Source organism: Malus domestica, chromosome 01 (genome assembly GCF_042453785.1).
Source record: "Malus domestica chromosome 01, GDT2T_hap1".
NCBI classification, from domain to species: Eukaryota; Viridiplantae; Streptophyta; class Magnoliopsida; order Rosales; family Rosaceae; genus Malus; species Malus domestica.
Window position 1 is genome coordinate 13,807,207 of NC_091661.1, and position 23,427 is coordinate 13,830,633.

General features: G+C 39.1%; 1 protein-coding gene and 1 long non-coding RNA gene across 2 annotated transcripts; one reads left to right on the forward strand and one right to left on the reverse strand.

Annotated features, from left to right (window-relative positions):
- Positions 1-1,132: 1,132 nt before the first annotated feature.
- LOC103422922 (uncharacterized) lies at positions 1,133-4,169 on the forward strand. Its single transcript, XM_008360984.4, has 2 exons — positions 1,133-2,680; positions 3,677-4,169. The coding sequence occupies exons 1-2, from the start codon at positions 2,206-2,208 to the stop codon at positions 3,730-3,732; spliced, it is 531 nt and encodes a 176-aa protein (XP_008359206.1). The 5' UTR covers positions 1,133-2,205; the 3' UTR covers positions 3,733-4,169.
- Positions 4,170-21,254: 17,085 nt separating this feature from the next.
- LOC114826548 (uncharacterized) lies at positions 21,255-23,103 on the reverse strand. Its single transcript, XR_011580897.1, has 2 exons — positions 22,437-23,103; positions 21,255-21,922 (listed from the first exon to the last, which is right to left on the reverse strand). It is a non-coding gene; the product is annotated as an uncharacterized lncRNA (long non-coding RNA).
- Between the last annotated feature and the right edge of the window lie 324 nt (positions 23,104-23,427).

Below are 23,427 nucleotides of genomic sequence, written 5' to 3' on the forward strand. Positions count from 1 at the left end.
TTTTAAAAAATGAATATAAAATGAGATCATGTAGTCATCGAGTTGTATAAGAATAGATGATTGAAATTAGTAAAAACATTTATAATATGAGCTGTTTATTTATTTGCTACAATTAATTAACTAAATGATCTTAATTTTTTTTTTTTACATAAATAATATTTACAAAATGACTTATAATATAATACCGTCTTTCTCTTTTTTGGTTACCTTTTGGTGGTAGCCTTTTCATCATTTCATGCTCATGTAACGTGCCAAATGGAGGGGACTGTTGATCCTTTTTGTATCTATTAGGCTGTGCATATGAGTCTTTGATCACGACATTGCCCATGCAAATTGCAACCATTAAACGAGAGCACAAGACAAGAGTTTATTCAACTTGCGGTTCATTTTTTATAATATACATTTATTAAACATGTGATGCCACTAAGAATGTATCTCATTTTCAGCACTCTTATTGTTTCTGTTTCTTTTTCCAATGAAATAACAGTATTTTCACTCAGTAATATGATTTGGTGGTATTCCTCTTTCGCTTAGAAGTGAGAGATCTTAAATTTGAATATTGTAGATGACAAATTTAATACTAAATTAGATTTTCCATTATATGGCTTAGCCAAACTCCTATTTCCCCTAATGTAAAAAAATATGATGTATTCAAAAAAATGAAATAACAGTATTATTCATTGAGCCATGAGGAATCTGAGATGAGTTTATTTTTTTTAACAAACGATATTATTTACACTAAGAAAGATGTGATGGACTTCACCTCATAATGGGGTTAACAATTATATGGTTCAAATTTGGTTTTAGCGAGATTCGAATATAAAATCTCTTACTTATAAATAAAAAAAAAACCACTAAATCGTAGTACGAAATGGCAATCAGATGTCGGTTATAATTTCAATAATTCAATGCAAAGAGTCAAACTGCATATAATTTCATGCTCATTTCTTAATCTTTTCTCCGAAGCCTTAACCCATAGGTTGACATAGGTTACACGTGTCAGTAACTTGCACCGCAAACACACGCAGTGATTGGGTTTTGGATCCACCACGTCAGGAAATTTGGAATCCACCCCACTAATCACCCCAATTTTAAATTAGCCCATTAATTAATTACACGACTCGGAAATGATGCCAAACGATCGGAGGAGCACAATAAGATTCATACTCCGCCGCACTATCTGAACAGAAAGGCTAGATCGCGACCGTCGAATGTGCCACGGTAGAGTCCAAAATAAAAATGAAAAATAAATAAATAAATAAATTGGAGAGGATTTTTTTTATAAATTCGGAAGCATACGTTAACTAGCAGTTGGTTTCTCAGAAAACACAGGGAGAGGGAGAGGAAGAAGAAGAAAGAAGAAGAAGACGACGGTGGCGATGACGAGGCTGCGAAAACCCAATTAATTCCTCTTCTCTTTCTGAATTTTTGCTTCGCGGTTACTCGACCTCCGTCTGCCGCCATAGTTTTGTTTTGTTTTTTTTTCTGGGCAATAAAGTACCGATTTCACCCCTTTGGAATCTCGAAAAATTCAGACTTTGTACTCGTGGTCGTGACCCAAGTCTTCCTTTTCAAGTTTTTGGGGTGGGTTTTGTTCTATAAGTAAGATATTGTCAGTTTGCGGACTTAAAATTTGGGGATTGTTTTTTCAGGGTTTGTGATTTTCCGATGTTTTTACAGTGAAATTTTCTGGGTATATTTGGAACTAAAAAAAAGAGGAAATTGAAGTAATTTTTGAATTTTTTGAATTGGGTCATTGTGTGTTTGGAGTTTGATTAAGTTCAAGTTGGTCTTCTTTGAGTTTGATTCTTGAGACTTTTCTATTAATGGAAAGTTTTAAGCTTGATTATTGAAATTTGATTTTACTAATTCATTGGACTAAAGTTTCTATCGTGTTTGATTTGACCCCTTTGGTCTATGAGGAAAACAAGATCGATGGCTTTTAGCTATCTTTAGATTTGGTTAATTGATCCTTACCTTTTTAAATGTTGTCTTAATTATTGCTTTGGGTAGTGGATTTTGAGTTAGGATATGATTTACTTTTGTTAGTGATTGACAGTTGGTTGCCGCTGCAACAGGGAGGAACCATTTGGGCTTCCCATTCTTTTGGTCTCAAATTTTGAGTCTCTCTGGCCTTTCTACTCCTTTTTCCCTCAATTCTTTGCCATCATCTTTTACCTTTCCACTAAATTGGGGTTCCGAAAAATGGCAGTCTCTTTCACACGTCTGTCATGGTGTTGGTGGGGTGGGAAGGAGAAGGAGCCTGCTAACAGTGGCTCCTCAATGAATTCTTCTTTTGAGTGTGGTTTTGGTGGTCTGAGGGAACCGGGGGCGGTTCAATTCTCTTCGGTTAAGGGCCCAAAAATGGCCTCGTCTCCGAGGAAGGTTAAGAGGAAATGGCAGAGTAGGGAAGAGAGGAGGGTTGATAGGGAGTATGATATTGTTATTGTGCCATCAGATGGTGGTGGGTTTTTGTCAGGGTCCGAATCCGACGATTCGGACTGGTCTATTGGGTGGTTGGAGCCTCATGGCTCTGGCTTCCAGAGTGACGATGACGAATCGGATAATAGCTTTGCAGTGCTGGTCCCTTGCTATACCCCTGGCTGCAAGGAGGTGGTGGATGATTCTAACAAGGAGCTCTTGAGTGCCATCAAGAACCTCCCTGATGAATTCTCATCTGGTAAGAAATATTCTTCTTGTATCTTTTCTGCTTTTGATTGAGTATGACTGCAAACAGCAATCTATTGAAACTGTTGAGTAATTTTTTATTCGAGAGATAATCTAATTTAAATGCGAACTGTTGGGGAATTTAAGTTAATTGATATTTGGATGCTTCTTAGGTAAAACAAAATCTTGTTTTGGGTGATTACTTGCTCTAGGAATAGATAAGGTTGGGTTGTTCATTTCATACCAAACAATTTGTTGGTTCTATTTTGGGGATTTCGAGTCAATTATTGTCATTTATGAAGACATCAATCTGTGACCTTTTATGTTGGGAAATCTGGTGGATAGGATCCTCCTCTTCATCCCACTGCATTCCGTGTTCCAACCTTCCCCTCCCCTTAGATAAGCTTAGATTAAAGTAGAAATATCGCTTGTAATATGGGGGGAAGTTGAAATGCACTGCTCTGTGCAAAATATTATGGTTTTTGGGACCTCATGTTCCAGTTTTTTGGAGACTAGTCGAAAAGGTTGTAACTTGCAGGACTCATTTTCTTGGAGCTTCAAGTTGATTGATCAGCCACTTGGATAACTCTCATCTTTACAACCTGGTCTGATTGGCAGATTGACTGCATGACCTTTGCAAAACTTGAAGAAACACTTGGTTTTTGACCTTATCTTTCCGAATGCTGTGAAAGCACATGAGAATATTTCCAAGTGAACTGCAAATTGTGCATGATAACAAAATCACAGTTACCCTTTTGTGAGCATAAGTCTTGAGATGATTTATTGCTATTTTTGTTTTCTTCTTTGGGGGGTGCGTGGGGCAATTGTGCCGAACATTTCTGAACTTATTATGTCAGTTGGCTCCTCGTTTGCACGAGGAATGAAATTGCTTGTTCGTTTCCTGATCTTCTCAGACTTAACTGATTTTGTAATATTGCAAGGGTTCTGCTAAGTTTTTATGCTCTTAGTATGTCATCCGTGTCAATCAGCATTTTGGTTGCATATGCAGATTGCAAGAACTATATGGAACAGTGGCTTTCTTCTCTTCAGAACTTCGACGCCTAAACTAGCTTATATGTATCTCAAGACTGGCCCTATTTTGACGAGTTGTTTGCCGTGTGATCCTTTTTTCGAAGAATCAAGTCTGTTACATAATTGGATATAAGTAGAAAATAATGCGATTAGGCCTCCCTGCATCAGCAAAATCCTGCCGAGAAACGCAGAAAGATTAACATCCATCAGACTTACGAGAATGATTTCGACACGCCTTTAATTTTAAAGATAGCTGGGAAGACAAACACTTGTTGCTTTCCAGCATATGCAGCGCCGAATGTGAAATATCAAATATCCTTGGAGAATGGAGAATGCTATTTTTGGGTTTGTAAATACTGATTTTGTAAATATAATCATGTTTGTGGTCTCTAAGCTCGCTACTATTGTAACTAAACATTTTCCTGCCGTAGTTAATTAAGGGCCAATGCTGTACTGAATTTTGCAGTAAACACTAACATGTTTGCAAGTGCTTTTAAGATAGTTAAAAGTGTTTTCAGATGGTCAAATATATTTTTGGTAGAGCTTGACAGAAAATAAGAAAATGTTTCTGCGTTTTAAAAGAACTTTTTCACAGAACACTTTTAACAGTTCATGAGTAAGAGTGCCTCTTGCGTTGGCCAAAAAAAAAGTTAGTGCTTCTTTCAAAAGCATTTTCAAACAAACAATTGCGAGTGGGACTATTTTCTTTAGAAAACACTTATGCTCACAACACATTGAAAGTGCCTTTGGAAGAAGCATTTGATAAGTGCTTCTTCCAAAATCACCTTTATAAATGAGAAGCATTTATTTTGTCAAATATAGTTAGAAACGCTTTTAGTGGTCAGAAACACTCAGAATTAAAATTTCGAAAGAGCTCGTTTGAAGGGTCAATTTGTGTGGTTGGTACTTCGAGCCTACTGCCGCATTTTTCTGTGGTGGTGGATTGCAGTGACAATGATGAGAGTCTGAGTGTTTATTTTAGTATTTGTCCTTTGAGATGTGCAACTTGCAATTGAGGGAAAAATTGATTCGTTGTTGGTAGTGGCCAAGTAGCCTTTAGTCTGTCTTTGACGCTGCACAAAGCTCCTTTAATTAACTCCCTTTTCATTGGGTGGAGGAGAGAATGTGTTTGGATTGTGGTGGGATGCCCCCTCATGGTCTTGACCTCTCCAATTTTGGTGTTGAAAATTCAACGTAAACCTTACTATATTTATTGTACTTACGTGAGTAGAATGTTGAGAGTACAAAATTATCCGTCAAACGTTATAATTTTTTATTGTCGAAAATAATAGTATAATGATATATTTACATTAATAGGTGAGAAATTTGGAATATGCCGCACAATGAGTTAACTAAAATAATTTGATATCGAACTCATCATTCACAAAAATCGAATTTAAAACTCTTACATACAAATGAAAAGAAATTTCATTAGACTGTAATATTAAATAACATTCCCACATGCTTTTAAATTCAAGTATGAAATAAAACCACCATCACTAGAAATCGTGACGAATTAAAAGATAGTGGTGCTAGCTACTGAACGTAATTATGTTCACTAGAAAGCAACTGAAAAATGTTGAAGATTTTTGTTACTAACTATTAAGATGTTCATAGTTTTCAGTTAGTCATTTTGAACAAATTGACTATTAAAGCAATAAATAATATCTTCACAATGATTCTCTAATTTCTTTTATTCAATATGAATGACTAAACGTTCATCAAATCAAGTAATTTTTTCTAGAAATGATCTTTAGATGATAAAAATAATGAACAGTTTCAAATATAAAGTTTGAATAGTGAAATGATGCTATGTTAGGAGGGGAGAAATATTGTACGATTTTTGTTAATACAATGATATTATTCACCCTAAGAGAATGAATGATTGTACCATTGTATTAAAAAAAAAAATCTTAGTGTGAACAATACCATTCCCGTTATTCACACTAACAGAAAAACACAACGCGGGTGTCACACTAAGTCATTGAATGGACCAACCATGTTTGAATACGTCTTACATAAGAATCGACCATAAAACTTCTCACTTACTAGTTAAAATGAATACCACTAAACTATAATACTAAGTCACATTGTAAGAATAATAGTTGGCTCGATAAAATTGTGAAGGAATTCCTTCACAAATCATTTCTTGACCAAATTACAAAACTGCATACAATTTTATAAGGAATTAACTTAACTCCTCCTCAACACATTTTGTAGTGAAATCACAGAACTTCCCACTTATGATCAGAACTACTAAGTGTTCGAGGCAAAGGTGGATGGCCCCTTGCACAACTCCCCATAGGTGAATGGCACTTTTGGTGATGTTGGTTGTCAGGTGATCTCTTGCTGCTTGGTATGCTGCAAGATGAGTTTGAAGTTAGATTGAAAGGCACCTTTGTGGGGCCTTAGGTGTAGGCCTTGAGGCTCACAATCAAAACTAACAAAGTGCTAGGCGTGCCAATATTATCTCAGTATAACAGATGTTGAAATAGATATGTTTTAAGTGGTTACTTGCGCCCCAAGTTACTCAAACTTCTTGTTATTAAAGGACTGTCACAGATGGGTTAAGTCTGCATTAAGTTCTTTTTCTTGCCTTATAAATAAGGACTTTTAGTTTATGATCTTGTATGTTTAAATGAAGGGAGTCCAAAGCCCTTTAAACCATTTCCTCCATTTCAGATTATTTTTAATGAAAATAGGTTTATTAAGTTAACCAGATCTGGGTGCAAATGAGACTCTTAAGTAGGAAATAACTAGTGATAACCTGAATACATGCTGAAAAGTACATTTAAAAGATAGATCTGCTAAATTAAAGGATAAACAAAGAGACTTGGGCAAGATTTCTCCTTGTCGGGTAAGGTTGAACATCTTGCAGCCACTTCTCTTTGAGTTTACAAGGGTTGTATGCTAAAACGGATGGCTGGTAAACATGTTTTACACGAGGGAATCGATACTACAACACTAGGGAAGGTAGCATAGCTTTTAAACTAGACACAAGATAGCTTTTCTAAGGAGACTATGACTAAAAAGACTGAATCTATGGTGGTTTTAGCTTTTCTGGATGCAAATCTGGCTTGAGAGCAGAGTTTATATGTTGTTTTATTGGTTGTTTGAGTGTCCTTGTCTCTGTTGTCTCTTATTCCTTTCATAGGTGATTTGGCCCGATTATTAGAGCTTTGTTCTTGACCGAGGGCTCTCAGGGCCAGTGAGTTATCATGTATTTACACCTTTATGCCATTAGAAAATGCTTTTTGACTGGTAGTGAGCTGGTCTCTGTCAGTTGTCACTTTAGTCATAGGCACATGTCCTATGCCTTGGTTGAGAAAGCTTTAGTTTGTCTCTGGGCTTGATGCTGGGCTTCGGGCAAGTCCTTATTTAATTTGGCATCCTTGGGCCTTCCTTCATTCAAACCCAATATTCAAATATTAACCCAAACAATGCCCCTTTTAATCATTGTTAAGTTTGCAAACCGAGGCCTTAATGATGATTAAAACGAACTGCATGCTTTTACTTAGGACTTGCACCATTTTAAACAACCGTTTTTAACTAAACCTTTGCACTAACCCACGATCTACAACGTTAATTAAATGTTCCTTATATAATCTTCACTTAAATTCTTCAGCCAAATACCTTAGCAATTCTAATCCTTCGAATTTCCAGAATTTCTAGATTTCCTATAACTCACTTGCCTTCAACCTCTTTCTTGCTTTATGCCCTCAATTTTCTTCCATCTTTTCAAAAATCATCCAATGGCACCAAAAACTACTCGTCTTGCATACGAGTTTGATTGTAAACATGCGCCGCCTTCTCAACGGTCTTCATCGCCCTCGGGCTGGCCTTAACATTTCAATTTTTTTCGAAGAGGGAGGAGTACACTCCCTGGGGCCTGCCTAGACTTTTAGGGCCCCAATTGCTGTGGCGAACAACATGCCCAAAGCAAATTGATTCACCCCCAACTCATATTCCGCCGAAGCTGACATTTCCTCCTTCAAATGGTCTACTCATCAAATAGGCTTTCCTTTGATGAAGGACGAGGCCTAGGCACAATGGGTAAATGAGCTTGAGCCTATTTACAAAAAAAAAATGGATGAACAACAACATCTATGAGCTCATTTTGCTTTCCAAGGTCATGGTGGTTACCAAGCCTGAGCTTCTAACCACAGCTCTTCTATTTTGGAACATGGGGACCAACACATTCAATTTTCGAATGGGTCCCATGTCTCCGACAGTCCTTGACATGGCCCAAGTCTTCGGGCTAAGGCCCTCAGGCCAGTGCGTGGATGTGACCCACGACTAGTCTTTCTCTTCTCGCTTGACTGCTTAAGGTTCATGAGACTCTGACTCCATGATTCGGTTGGAGTACACCTTTTCAACGTTCAAGAGCTATGGGACTTCATTTGTAGGCTTCATCTTGTTTGCCAAGAGCACCTTTAGCCCACATTCTGCCACCACAAATAAGGACCAAGAGTACATGTACTTTCTTTTATACTGGCTGAACAAGCATGTCTTCCCTAATAAATACAAATGAGTGAAGTTAGAATGGATTCCTTTAGTAGAGGCACTGCAATCCTTCGATGATGTGGCCATAGGCCCCTTCGTCCTTGCCCACTTCTACCATTTCTTATACTAGATGACTAAGGGTGAGCCATTTGAGACTAACCTTAATGGGCCAACCTGGATGGTCCAATTGTGGCTACAATGGTATTTCCCCGACCTTCGGGCCCCAAACTTGAAGTTTCCCGAAGGAATGGCTCCAACCTGCATTCTGGTCGAGGCATCCCCAACTAATCATTCAACATTATCCTGTCTCTATTTCTTCCGAGTTTGCAGGATTTGGGCAGACTTGGAGTTGGGTGCTTCAGTTATGCAAATATACCTATGGTTCTCAGACTAAATCTTTCAGAACGCATTCGGGGAAGACACTAGCCCGTTTTGTAAGGAAAAGTTCGTGAGCTACATCCAACAATGAGACTTGGCTTAGGGAATGCAAAGTGACCGCACATGATATGAGCGTGGGCTGGAAGTTTACACCCCAACTTTAGTGCTAGGCAGTTAGGGGTTTAGACAAGCCATTCCAGTCTATTTTTCGACTATATGCACTGCGGAACCTTCTACTGCCTCCGTTCTCCTCAGGAGGTCACATTTTGGGTAGCTCGGTGTAGCTTAAAGACGATGATTAAGATTGCCCGCAAGACTGTGGCCCTCAATTTTGAGTGCACTTCTTTCTTCTCTACTTGGTGGGAGGCCAAGTGGTCGAGGAAATATGGAGGGGATGTCAAAAAGTCCCATGATTGTCTCTTCGAGCAATTCTCTATCAAATCTTATCCTAAGCCAAATAAGCTTAAGAATTGGAAGGAGATGATCCACCAAAAGAACAAGCTTCTTCTAATAGGTATCCTCTATTGCCTTAACTTGTACTTTATGACGCTTTTATAATCTGTCATCCACTAACCTTTCTCTTGGTTATTTTGAACTTGCAACCCAAGGTAACACTGGAAAAGTGGATGTCGGGCTGGATGAAGAAGTTGCAGATGCCTTAGTCATTCAGAAAGCTGCGATCGAGGCTGCCAGACAGGAAACTGGGTCTAGTCACGTTGCGGGAGAGGTTGGGGATATCTCTGAGCTATTTGGGGACTTTGAGGATGAAGCCGGGCCTGAAGTGGAGACTTAGGCACCTTGGGGGGGGCAAGGGCAGTTGTGGTGGAAACTTTAGAGTCCAAGCCTGAAGAACAGCCCGAGCCTCGACTTGCCTTGCCTGTTCCGTAGGCAACTCTAATAAGGAAGAGGACTAGAGCTCAAACCTCCAAAGCTTCCAAACCCTCCAAATCCTTCCTTGCCCCTTCAGTTGAAGCGGGTAGGAAAAAACAGAAGTCTTCTAGTGAGTAATATTCTTTTCTTAGTTGTTGTTTCAGTTTCCTTAAGGGCATGAGCTAATACCTCATTCTTTCTTTTAACTAGGGCCTTAAGCAACCGAAAGACCTACTATTGCTATAAAAGAGGAACCATTGGGTGGAAAAAATGCACCAAAGGGACAAGGGGCTTCTTGACAATATCCTTGAGGAGCTGAAGGTATGACCTCTATTCTTTTGAGCACTAAGTCACCTCTTTGAATTTTTTCCTTCTTTAACTATTGTATTAATCCTTTGCTTGATTTCTTGAAACAAGACACTAGGGAAGAATGGATTTTTCAGCCTGAAGCTTCTTCTCCTCCGGCTTGAGTGGTGCATGCTTCCCTTTCTCGGGCTAAACCTTCAAAGTTATACTTATTTTCTTTCTTGGATAAGGTTTGTGACTTTACAAATTTTGAAGTTAATGACCAATTTCCCTTCCTTCATAGGCCAAGGTTGGAGAATTTGCATCTTTAGTCGGGTAGAGATTTGCTTCCACTCATTCAACTCTTCCTCCAGCGCTTGTGGTGACTCCAACTTCTCAGTTCGGTCCAAGAACTAGGGAGATGCTACACTACGTGGAAGACGATATCACTTCAGTAAGTATCCTTCCCATCAAATTTTCCTGAATTCCTTTTTGAAGTTCTTTTCATCTGATATTCATACTTTATTTTTCTTTTTTTTTTAGTCATATCTAGTGCATGAGACCTATCAACCACCATCAACCACTTTTGAGGAGCCAATAATCCCTGAGATCCTAGTGGTATCAGAAGTGACTCGCCCGAGGGCTCCCCAAATTGCTTCTCAGGCCAACCCTCCGGTTTCTCCTAAGGCCACTACCACCACAAATGTGCCTCTTTCTTCTGTTCAGGGTCTCGCTCAAGTATACAAGTATTTCTACTTCTATTTTCTTCACTGCACAAGTTAGCTTGTTAACACTTGTGTTTTTTCTTGGTGTTTCAGGTTTTTGGTGTGGGCTCAGGTAACAATTCTCTTCCTTCAGCAAACGAGGTTGATCTTCCTCAACCTTTAAAGGTAACAGCAACTTTCCCTCCTTCTTCCAAAGCTCCAAGCTCAACCCAAGTATACAAACTCTACTTTTTTTCTTTTTCCTTATTTTAATTTTGTTTGTAGAATATCTTCCTAATCCACTTTTCCTTGGATTGCAACAGGGTTTTGGTGAGGGCTCGGGCTTGGGCCAATCTCCTTCACCTTTAGTGCGTAAAATAGCTATTCCTGGGCTTCTTTTGGCTTCTAGGGTTACAAGGATCCCTATTCCTTGGCCTAAGAAGAAGAAGAAGACTGCTGCTAGCACTTCCACTCCTATTTCTGGGTCTCTTCCCCCTCTTCCAACTTAAGATGCTTCTACTGTTTCTGCGTCTAGAGGAGCTGGAGTGATGCCCCTGCCACATTTTGCATCTATCCCTGCAACAGCTTATTTACCCGAGCTTGTCAGAGAGTTCAGTTAAATTAGGACAAGGCTAAGATCTCTAGGGCATCATTCTGAGCCTCAACTTCTTCAAGATATGCGCCAAGTCTTTAGGGAATGGATGATGAGAGATTTCACAGCTTTCTTCAGCCTCATGGCTCTCCATGATGCTGAGAAGGCTTTGACTGAGCTCTACAAGGCTTAGTTAATGTCAAAGGCTCAATACGAGTCTTTTCTCAATTTCTTTGAGAATCTGTGGGCTCTGAGGGATCAACATCAGCAGACGAAGCGAGTATCCAACAGAGTATAGTGTTATAAAGAAAAACACACTCGGACTTCGGCCACACTTCAACAGCTGGTAGATGAGGGATCAGCCACGGAAGATAGGATCGTGGTGGTAAAGTTTGAGATTCAAAGGTTGGAGGAGCAGCTTTCCACTTTAAAGGCTAAAAAGATGACCCTGGCAAGTCAACTTTACAAGAAAATAGAAGAAGTGAAGAAGGTGAACCAAGAGGTTGAAGACTCTGAAGCCCAACTAGCCAAAAACCACATGTATCTAGAATAACCTGGTAGGATTTTCACTATTATGCAAACATATTACTCTAGAATATTTGCCTTGGCCAAAGATGTAAAATTGTTGAGCTAAAGTTTTCGTAATCTTCCTTCTCTTGTTGAAATGAAATGACTTCCTTCTTCCTATCAAATTATCCTTTTTGTTCTTTGAAGCTTTAACTGTGGTAAATCTAGGAACTAACTTTGACTTTCTTAAAATGCTTAGACTTCTTCAATATAACAATCTCTAATATCCTACAAGGTTGGGTGATATTTCTTAAAAAACTTAGCATTGATTGGATGCCTTTGCAAGGTTCCTTCCAAATTTGCCAAGTAGTAACCCCCTTTTTCAAACACTTTGTTGATACTGAAAGGTCATTCCCAAGTGGGACTCCACTTCCCAAAACCTCTAAGTTGAGCTCCCAAGGGCAGAATTGCCTTCCATACTAACTCTTCTTCCTTGAATGTTTTCAACTTCACTTTCTTGTTATAGGCTTGGGCAATAGCTCTCTTCCCTTCTTGGATTTTGTTCAAGGCTTCAATTCGGGCTACATCTAAATCTTCAACTCATTGACACATAGCTTGAAGGTATTCCTCACTATGTAGACCAAACTAGCTTTGGAGTCTAATAGAACTAACATTGATTTCCATAGGAAGTATAACATCCTGCCTGAAGGTTAAAGCATAAAGAGTAGTTCCAGTTCCTACCTGCGTCGAGGTTTTATAAGCTCAAAGAGTGTATCTTAACTTTTCATGCCATTTCTTTAGACTATCTGCCACCATTCTCTTAATAATATTTACCAAGATCTTGTTGGTGACCTTTGCTTGACCATTTGATTGGGGGTAATAAGGACTAGATTGGATCATCTTTATCTTGAACTTGTTTGCAAATTCCTCTACTTCTTTCAAGATAAAAGATGGCCCGCGGTCTGTAACAATTATCTCAGGCACCCCATATATGTGTTAGATTTTGGTCCCAATGAACTTCTTAACAACAGCTGAAATGATAGTCTTCACAACTAAAACCTTTACCCATTTGGTAAAATAGTATGTTTCCATAATTAAGAAAGTGTGCCCCTTGCTGGAAGTTAGGTAAATTTTCCTGATGAAATCCATTGCCCACCCTTGGAAAAGCCAAGGCTTCACCACAGGATTTAAGGGTACTGACAGCACATGTTTGAGGGGTTCATGTCTTTGACATTCTTCACACCCTCTAGCATAATCCTTGCAATCATTTTCCATCTCGGGCTAGAAATAACCATATCTTCTTAGCAACCACCTCATTTTGGTTCCAACTTGATATGCTTCACAGATTCCTTCATGTACTTCAGCCATTACTCTCATCGATTCTTCTTGGCATTAACACTTCAACAAAAGTCCATATAGGGTCTTCCTTAGTAGAGTTTTATCCCACATGACAAACTTAGTTGCTTGTTGTTGATTCTTCTTACTTATGGGAAAAGAATGATCATTTAGGTATTGGATGATGCGTGTTCTCCAATCTTCTGTCTCAAGCTCTTTGGTCATTACATCTAGGCTGAACCTTCTCTCAAAGATATAAGAGATATTTCTCCTTTGTCCTTCCACATCTATCTTTAACCTTCTTTCTTAGATTGGTGCTCCATAAGCTAATTGTGCTATCTCATTGGCAATTGAAATTAATTTTTTTTGGGAATATTACTGATTGAAATCTCCTAATAACCCAGTAGTTGAGTAGCTGCCAAGTAATAACTTGCCATGGTGATGTGTCTACACGTGTAGTATCCATTTAGCTTATTGATCACCAATTCTGAATCACCAAACACCTTCAGTTGCCCCCAACTCCATCAAGATTTCTAAGCCAATTATCAGTGCCTCATACTCTGCTTGATTGTTGGTCGTATCTTGGTAATCTAGAAGGAATGAATAACAATATTGAACACCCTCGAGATCAATAATGACAATCCCAGCCCCAACAGCATGTTGAGTGCAAGATCCATCAAAATACAACTTCCAAAGAGTGATCTAGAGGCTGGTTATCCTCTTTATCTCATGCTGAATCCATTTCTCTTTGCCTGAGAGGGCTTTGCTTGGTGGGATCCAGAAGACTGGCCACTTCTAGAGTTCTTGGGACAATGATAAACTCATTATGTGATTCTTAGTGCTCGGCCAAGACGTCTGCAATTGTTTTCCCCTTTATTGCTTTTTGAGGATATTGAAAACTGAATTCTAATAATGCTAGAATCCATTTTCCAATTCTTCCAGTTAGCATCGTCTTTGACAGCATATACTTGATAGTCTTGGCAATAATATGGATGTGATAAGGCAACATGTAATGCCTCAACTTGCAAGCTGTGAAGTATAAGGCTAAACATAGCTTCTTAATTAGGGAATATCTTGTCTCCGCCTCAGTAAGGATCCTACTAAGGTAGTATACTGCTTGCTCCTTCCCTCATTCGTTGTTTTGGGCCAACAAGTTTCCAATCGACTTTTCTGAGGTAGAAAAATAAAACTTTAAAGGTTTTCCTCTTTAAGGTACTGGTGGAGATGCCAAATAAGCCTTTACTTTATCAAAGGATTCCTGGTGTTGTGGGCCCCACTCGAATTCTTCTTGGTTCTTCAACCTTAGAAAATGAGTCAACGGCTGAATCTTGCCCGCCAAGTTAGCAATAAATCTCCTTAAGAAGTTGATTTTTCCCAACAGCCTTTGCAACTACACTTTGTTGGTAGGGGATGGTGACTCTATTATTGTTTGAGCTTCATTTTTGTCTACCTCAACCCCTATTTGATGAACAAGGAATCCCAAAAAGTTGCCCGATCTGACTCCAAAAGCATATTTCTTGGGATTCATTTTCAATTTATGGGTTCGCATTCTGGTTAAGGCTTGTCTGAGGTCTTCCAAGTGTTGCTCTTTGGTTTTGGATTTCACCACAATGTCATCAATGTACACCTCCACACTATGGCCGATTAAATCATGAAAAATGGCATTCATTGCTCTTTGATAAGTTGCACCAACATTTTTCAGTCTGAATGGCATGACTACATATGCACCTAAATGCCCCTCCAAACTATTTCGGAAGATAATTACTATGATAGGCCCAAATTAAACTCTTTTTTATTTGCTACCATTAATCACAATTCTATTATTTAATTCTTAGTTACTCACAAAATCTATAACCCAATTCATTTACCAACACATAAGGTTAATTTTTAAATTAATCACCCAATTCATTTTCTTAGACAAATTTTCAACAAAAGATTAATCTTGGTTATTTTAAGGTTGCATCTAACTCCCATTAGACTGCCTACGTACCCTCGAATGGGATCAAGCCTTTCGTAGTTCACATTTCATTTCTAGTCCATTTTCGAAAATATTCAAGTGGTGGAAAAATTCAATATTGAACTTTAAAAATGAAATCACATTGAATGAATACTAATTATGGATTTAAATATTGAATTTTGTGTAAAAAGGGCAATGTTGGCCCATTAGCCACACGATGCCACCGGTGACGGTTTCCGGCGGACAGAAACCCGATTTTTCGACTAACTCTAAACATTACCAAATTTTAGAAGCAAGTAGAGTTCAATGAGAGGAACAAATTTAATACCTGGGCTGAAGTCCAATTCGGCCAAAAAATACCTGAAAACCACCTAAAACCGCCGAAAACCCTTAAACTGGGTGTTCTTGATTCGACTCCAAAACAACTCTGACGCCCCCAAACTTGTTTGGGCTTTGTTCCTAGGCTCAAAAGGATGCTATAGGTGGTGGTGATCAAAGAAAATCATTTCAGAATCGATGGATCAACGACAAATAACCCTTGCACCCACCGATGCGGTTTTTCCCAAATTCAAGGCCAATTTTCCTACATTTTTTGGTGGAATTGGTAGAAGGAAGGTCGTGAGGTATTTCTCAGGGGGTTTCTTGGTGCAATTCTCTTGAATTTGACCGGAAAATGCATCAGAAACCCTTGTTTCCGTCGGGTTGGATCACCAAAGAAAAATGGGCCAAGGGGAGGACCTGATTGTCTACCCTTCTCCCTCTCTCCTTTTCCCTCTTTTTCTCCTTTCCCATTGGTCATCTCCTTTTCTCCATTCCCCCTCATTCAGCCGACTTCCCTCCCCTCTTTCTCTTTTTTTCGTTTCCTATCCATCCATTTATCTCATTTCCCTTCTCATCCCACCATCCTGGCCACACATGTGGCACCATCTGAGTGTTCCATAAATCTGGTGTCTTCTAGATAAGGGCCTAAATTACAAAAATGTCCCTAACCTTAAACGTTAATAACTCTTTCGTTATAACTCCGTTTCACAAACGGTTTTTGCCTACGCGCTTGTAGGATGGTCCTCCATCCAAATATATCAAGAAATATGATAAAATATGTGAGGATAAATACATCCTCGTATAATTACATTGAGCCAACTAAGGGCATTTTCCTCTTTTCACTTATCGAATAAATATTTGCCGTAATTATAAATACGTCGTAATCACGAATACGACTACAAAATACTTAATTTAATAATCAAATCCAGGAACGGGATTTCACATTCCTCCACTGAAATATTCTGAACCATTTATTTATTCATTTCCCTATTTTGCCCACATATTCATAAATATGAATATCTTGTTCATATACTTACAATATTTCAGGGTATTACATTCGACCCTCATTAAAATAAATCTCGTCTTCGAGATTTCTACCTTTGATTATCGAAAAAGGATTAGAACTACCCCCACCATACCATTTATAGTGAATAAAATCATATCCTCAGTCTACGAGTTTATTCAAGCTCAAAATAAGTAAATTAACGAATAAATCATCGTGACTCTCACCCATATACTCAGATTCCCCACAACATTTATTGGCAAAATAAATATCAGAATTTCTAGCCATACACATTGGCAAAATAAACATCAAACATCAAGCCGCAATCCTCATTATCTAAATAAATACTAGATTATCAAACCACATCTACCATTGGCTTGATAAATACGAGCATAATAACCACAATCATTGGTAAAACCACTTACCATCATTGGTTATAAACAACCATTACCACGATTCTTCCTCAAAATTAAGGGGACTTTCCTCAGTTCCCAAATTAAGGGTTTCTAAGGGGTCTTGTACCTCTGGCACTGGCTTATCAGGCTCGGTGCACAAAAATTCAACTGACTCTAGGCCCTCGGGCACATCATCTGGCCAATCCAAGTCATATATACACTAAGCCATGTGTATGGCTACTTCCACATCTTCTCTAAAAAACTTGTATTCTTCTTCTTTGTTTTGGCTGCTTGAAGCCTTATTTTCCCACTCCGCCTCTTCTCTGGCTGAGCTATCTCTCTCTTCCATATACCAACAGTCTTTTGATTAAGGACCTAATTGCAACTACTTGGTCATTCCTTCTTTGTTCTGACATCATTGGTGTTGTCGGGCTGGGACAATATAAGGTTTGTCCCATTTCTCCCTAGTGAAACAATCATTGCTCTAGAAGCTTTTGGGTCGTCACCTTAGTTGGGCGGCCGTTCTCATAAGCTCATAGACACTGTAAAATCCCAATACTGGGGTTATAGAAGCTTGCCTCTGCCACATTGGCTGTGGGGAGAAATGGTCGCGACTCAGCCTCTTCCATATCCTAAAATCATGGTTCATCGGGCTTGGCTTCATGGTAAACTGCGACTTGCTGATGCAAAGTGGATGACATAGATAGACTTTGGTGAATCCAATCCCTACCAAGCAAAACTCGATAAGAAGAGCTATTATCCACCACAAAGAAAGCTAGCATAATTTGCTTGGACCCCAAGTCAACCTCTTAAGGCATTATTCCATGTGTTCTGGTAATGGCCCCAGAGAAACTGGAAACTAGAAACTGGAAACTGTCATGTCAGTGGGAATGAGATCTTCACTTCTACCCAATCTTTTCATTTGTTTAAATGGAAGAGCATTGACCGCAACACCACCATCAATCAATACCCTTTTGAAGGGTACTCCTTCCAGATAAGTAATCACTCATATGAGTTTGAGATGGTTGGCTAGGACCAAACTCGGTCTACTAAACACCATTTGGTTTAAATATATCCTTTCGAGCTCATTCCTTATTGGTTTGGGTAAACCTGTCATGCCTGTTTCTTATTTCCCAGATTCTTCAACCTTAATAAATGCCATCATTGGTTCTGTTGCCAAGTAATCACCCTCTATCGTGGCAGGTTGATTAGGTTCGGCGTAAAACATGGCAGATAGAACATAAGTCATGTTTACGTGGAAGTTGCTAGGTCTAGATAAATCTTTTTTTTTTCTTCCAATTTGACCTACAAATTCATCTATCCATGCCTGTACATGTTCGGGCACCTCTTCTTCTACTGTTATGTCAAAACTGAGTAATTTTCCTGACAATTGACAAGGTATATCTTCCAGTAGAGGTGGGGGTATCCCCCTCTCGGGGAAGATGGTCCCAAAACATACAGATTCTAGCCTTCAACCTAGTGTAGGCATCATTACTACATTTTCCTGAACTTTCTTCAACACTCTGTATTTTCCTGGATGGGGATTCTGAGGTACTTGATCTCCTTGTCGCTCCATCTTACTATTAGCCCTCTCTATCTCCTTCTTACTCCTCAATTGGAGTTGCCCTCCTTGCGTAGCTTTTTCAAACTTGACATTTCTAGAGGCTTCTTAAATGGTGAGGATCTTTAATGAGTTCATGTGGGCCATATGCTGCCTTTGGACCCTTCTAATCATAGATGTTCCTATTTCTCTAACAGGCTTGCCATCCTTCCCAACTATGTACCATTTAAGACCTAGTTGGGCTGAATCCTTCTTAGTAACAGGAGGAATTAAGTTCATGGACTTTTCTCTCCATCATTGCTTTGAACTGCCATGATAACTTGGCAGGGGTGGCCTCACTTTTACCCACTTTGGCATCTTGGCTTCCTTATCATCAGCTTCTTCAGATACTTCATAGTTTCCAAATACCTCAGATAAGCCTTTAGGTTCAGAGTCTCCACCCAACCTCTGGAATATATTCTTGGAAGTTTCATTTTTTGCTGCTCGCACAACACCTTTATGGGTATCCTGTTCTTCTTTCTCTTTTCTTTTGATTAATTCTCGATCAATGATTGCTCATGATGCTGGCACCTCGAGCTCGCACCATACCGGCACTTGTTATACAACACTACTCCCTTAACCACAGTTGATTGTGGTCTGTCAGGCAAACCTCTAACTCTTTTTGTAGGTCTGGCAACCTGCTTTCTTTCTCCTTTAGCTTCCTAAGTATCATTTGCCTTCCCTTTCTCTACCCAGTTCAGGTTAATCATGTTTAGTGGGCCTTTTAGGAAGGGATCTGTATCTATCATCATATTTGCCTGAGGTTTCTCCAGCAACAATTTTCCCTTAACTATCAAGTCATGGATCCAATCCCTGAATTGTACGCAGTTGGTGATAGAGTGATTAAAAGTGTAATACAGCTTGCAATACTTCTTTCCTCTCAACTATTCAGGCTTAAGCATCTTTTTGGTGTTGTCGGGCACAATCACTTTTGCCTGCACCAATTCTTCATAAATCTTTGCCGCCTTAGTCAATTTGAAAGAATAAGCTTGGTACTTGGGAGACTTCATAGGTACGAATCCTTCATCATTCATCACTACTTTTTGATCTCTCACTGGCTGGACCAACCCCTTCACCATTAATAGTTTGAAATGAGTGGTCATCTCGGTTGCACAAATCTCTATTCCCTCTCCTCCATTGATATCATTTTCTCCAGGCTCAGGACCTTCAAACTCCAACTGGTGAATTACAGCTTTGTTTTTTGTAGAAGGGAGGCACATTGGATGAATGGTTCACTTGTTGTTCTTTAATCAACAGCATATCATACTTCGTAGCAGCAATTTCCAATTCTTGTAGCTCATTAAATTGCACATCATAAAACTTCTTTCTCAAGGGCAGTCTTAATGCTTTCTGAGCAATGGATATAAGTTGGGCATGGTTGATAGGGAATTGGCACCTCATCTTTATCTTCCTAAACCTCATTATGAAGTCTTTTGTGGACTCGTTCTTATATTGTTTCACCTCAACTAAGTTGTTGATAGTCATCTACCCCCAGTTGGCAATGGAATTTGGGGGTAATAGAGAATACCATTGGGATGCTAGGCCTACCAATGAATTCCCAAACAACCTTAACTTGTAGTTAGGATTGTCTTCAAATGCCACACAGTAATTGGAAAACTTGAAGATGTGGTCTCTAGATGACACATTACAGTCATCCTCACTGAAGGTTGGGAATGCGAGCATCTTGAAGTTGAGGGGACAAGGGTTCTGTTCATCAATATACTTAGGGTAGGGCTTCTGGTAAGTGATCCTGAACAACGGGCGAGCTTGTGGTTGGGCATTCTAGATCACCATCCTTCTTAGCTTAGCCAATTCATTTCTAAGTTGCTGATTAGCTGCATTGTTGTGTGGAGCATAAGGAGGTCCTCACTTTGGGCTACGATCATTGCCTGAGAAAGTCTCATTCTTTGATTTAGGCTGTCTCCATCTAGCCTCTCCTCCCTTATCAACCAATGGTGGTGGCTTATAAGGAGGAGGCTTGCCCACAACTGGGGTCACACCTTTCGTACTAGATTATCCAATTTGATGAGTCATCCCATATTTCTTTCCATCTTGCCCCACCTGCCTCCTACTATCTGGTGGAAATAATAGAGGGTCGGGCAAATCTGCCTCTAGGATCTCTTCTACTCATGGCTAATTGGTTCCAGGTTCCACTTTCTTCTTCCCCTATCATTTTTTTTTCTCAAGCAAAGGAAATAGGAGAGTCACTAGTTCATTCTCAGGACTTGATTCTCTCATCACCTCCCTAGCATAACCCTCTTTTGGGGTAAAGTACTCTATATCTAATCTTCTTTGCAAACTCCCTATAAGAGAACAAAGTATACTCACTGCTCCTCTGGTTTCCAAAGAAATTTTCTCCATACTTTTCAATACTTGCACCATGGTGGCTTACAAGTCTTCATTGGTCACCTTTCCTCATGACTTCTTAGATGAAGTCGAGCTTTCCAGAATAGATGGTCCTCATAGGGAGGGGAAATCTTATGGATGGTCTGCCATGTCTGACCTTGGTAGACAACGGGATAGCCCATACAACACCTCTGTGTTCCACCTGAAGGTTTTCTCCTTCATTATTTTTCTTAGCATACAAGAAAATGGGTCCCACATTGCGTGCCAAAACTATGTTCAAGGAAAAAGTGGATGGCCCCTCACACAACTCCCCAAGGGTGAATGGCACTTTTGGTGATGTTGGTCGTCGGGTGATCTCTTGCTGCTTGGTATGCTGTAAGATGAGTTTGAAGTTAGTTTGAAAGGTGCCTTTATGGGGCCTTAGGTGTAGGCTATGAAACTCACAATCAAAACTAACAAAGTGCTAGGCGTGCCACTATTATCTCAGTATAACAGATGTTGAAATAGATGTGTTATGAGTGGTTACTTGTGCCCCAAGTTACTTAAACTTCTTGTTATCAAAGAACCGTCACAGATGAGTTAAGTTTGCATTAAATTCTTTTTTCTTGCCTTGTAAACAAGGACTTTTAGTTTATGATTTTGTATGTTCAAATGAAGGGAGTCCAGATCCCTTTAAACCATTTCCTCCATTTCAGATTATTCTTAATGAAAACGGGTTTATTAAGTTAACTAGATCTAGGTGCAAATAAGACTCTTAAGTAGGAAATAACTAGTGATAACTTGAATACATGCTGAAAAGTACATTTAAACAATAGATCTGCTAAATTAAAGGACAAACAAAGAGACTCAGGCAAGATTTCACCTTGTCGGGCAAGGTTGAGCATCTTGCAGCCACTTCTCTTTGAGTTTACAGGGGTTGTATGCTAAAAAGGATGGATGGAAAATAGGTTTTACATGAGGGAATCGATAATACAACACTAGGGAAGGTAGCAGAGCTTTTAAACTAGACAAAAGATAGCTTTTCTAAAGAGACTAGGACTAAAAAGACTAAATCTAGGTTGGTTTCAGCTTTTATGGATGCAAATCTGGCTTGAAAGCAGAGTTTGTATGTTGTTTGTTTGGTTGTTTGAGTGTCCTTATATCTGTTGTCTCTTCTTCCTTTTATAGGTGATTTGGCCTGATTGTTAAAGCTTTGTTCTTGGTCGAGGGCTCTCAGGGGTAGTGAGTCATCATGTATTTACACCTTTATGCCATTATAAAGTGCTTTTTGGCTGGTAGTGAGCTGGTCTCTGTCAATTGTCACTTCAGTCATACGCACATGGCTTATGCCTTGACTGAGAGGGCTTTAGTTTGTCTCTAGGCTCGATGTTGGGCTTTGGGCAAGTCCTCATTTAATTTGGCATCCTTGGGCATTCCTTCACTCAAACCTAATATTGAAATATTAACCCAAACACTAATATGATAAATCATTATGTAAAAGCCATCTATGCAAAAATCAATAAAATATAATATCATATGATCATCAAACTCAAACTATATAAAAAAAATGATAAAAATTAGTAACAGTATTACGAACCGTCTTTCCATTTGTTACCGTTGATTTTTAATCGATTTTTTACATAAATGATCTTTACAAAATAGTTTATACTATAAACGATTTCAATTATAAGCACACAAAAAAAAAAAAATTGTACATGCGATATGTTGAAAAACAATTTCTCGCCATCCTTGAAGAACCAACTCAACCAAGCATTCCTCAAATATATACGAAGGCTTAAAGTATATAAAGTTTTTTTGCTTTTTTGCTTTTGTTATTTCATTCCAACAATGTGCTTTCGAGAGAAGACAACAAGACAACTACATAGGCATAGGCTAGACTAGAGTCCCACGTCTTCATGCCAAAGAACAGAAAAAGCATCCCTAAAAAAATAACTAAAATACCTGTCCAGTCCTTGTTCCGATGATTTGGGCACCCAAGTCTGTTTCATGTAAGGCTGGTTCAGTATGGGACACCGCACCGAAAACGGCATATCAAGTCCCAAACCGACTATTTTCGAGATGGAAATCTGAGGACTGATCCTAAACCAAAATTTCGGTATTCCTGAAATATTTTCAGTATTTCAGGATTTCTCGAAACCGAACCTGCATTAAAAATCAGAGACACTGATGAATCGATGAAAATTGAAGGTTGAGAGAGAGAGATAGAGTGCGGAGATAGTCAGACCTTCGTCTTTCTCCTAACCCGAGCCCCCAATCGAAACCCTAAGCCCCAATTTGAAACTCTAACCTTGATTTGAAACCCCACACATATAGAGAATCGCTGGAGAGGATCAGAGTTGGGGATGAAGCAGTGAGGAGTGGTGGTGGTGGAGTGCAGAAAGTTGGTCAGAGTCTGATTGTGAGAGGATGGGTGGGTATTCAAATTCAAGAGGAGAGACAGAAAGAGTCTGAGATTTTGGCGAAGGCAGAGATGGAGACTTTGGCGAAGGCAGTGATGGGAGAGACATTTTGTCTAAAGAGTCTGAGTCTTTAGACATCTTTCTGCAAACTTTCCTCATTTTAATATTATATAATAGGCTATGTTTGCAGTTTTCTTGATTGTAATTTGGACAGCACACAACAGTCATGTGCTTTTCTGCACACTTTGATTATTTTAGTAATATATAATTGATATTGCAGTTTGCTTTTTTGCACACTTTGTTCTTTGGTAGCGTGGGAAGTACGAACCAAAAGCAAAAGGAAAAGAAGATTTCGGGATTTCGGGATTACCGAAAAATGAAATCTGAAAAACCAATCTCATATCGAATATTTTGGTATTTTTTGTCATGGGATTACAAAAGTTCGGGATAATTTCGGTTTCGGTTTGGGATTTTTTCAGTTTGGTTTGGGATTTTTGGGAATTTTTTCCAGCCCTAGTTTCATGTCCTCCAAA

What these genes read in the sequence shown, in the direction of transcription:
- LOC103422922 (XM_008360984.4), top strand. Translation starts at nt 2,206, where the DNA reads ATGGCAGTCTCTTTCACACGTCTGTCATGGTGTTGGTGGGGTGGGAAG. An exon ending in CCCTGATGAATTCTCATCTG is followed by an intron (nt 2,681 to 3,676) that starts GTAAGAAATATT and finishes TTGCATATGCAG; the next exon opens with ATTGCAAGAACTATATGGAA.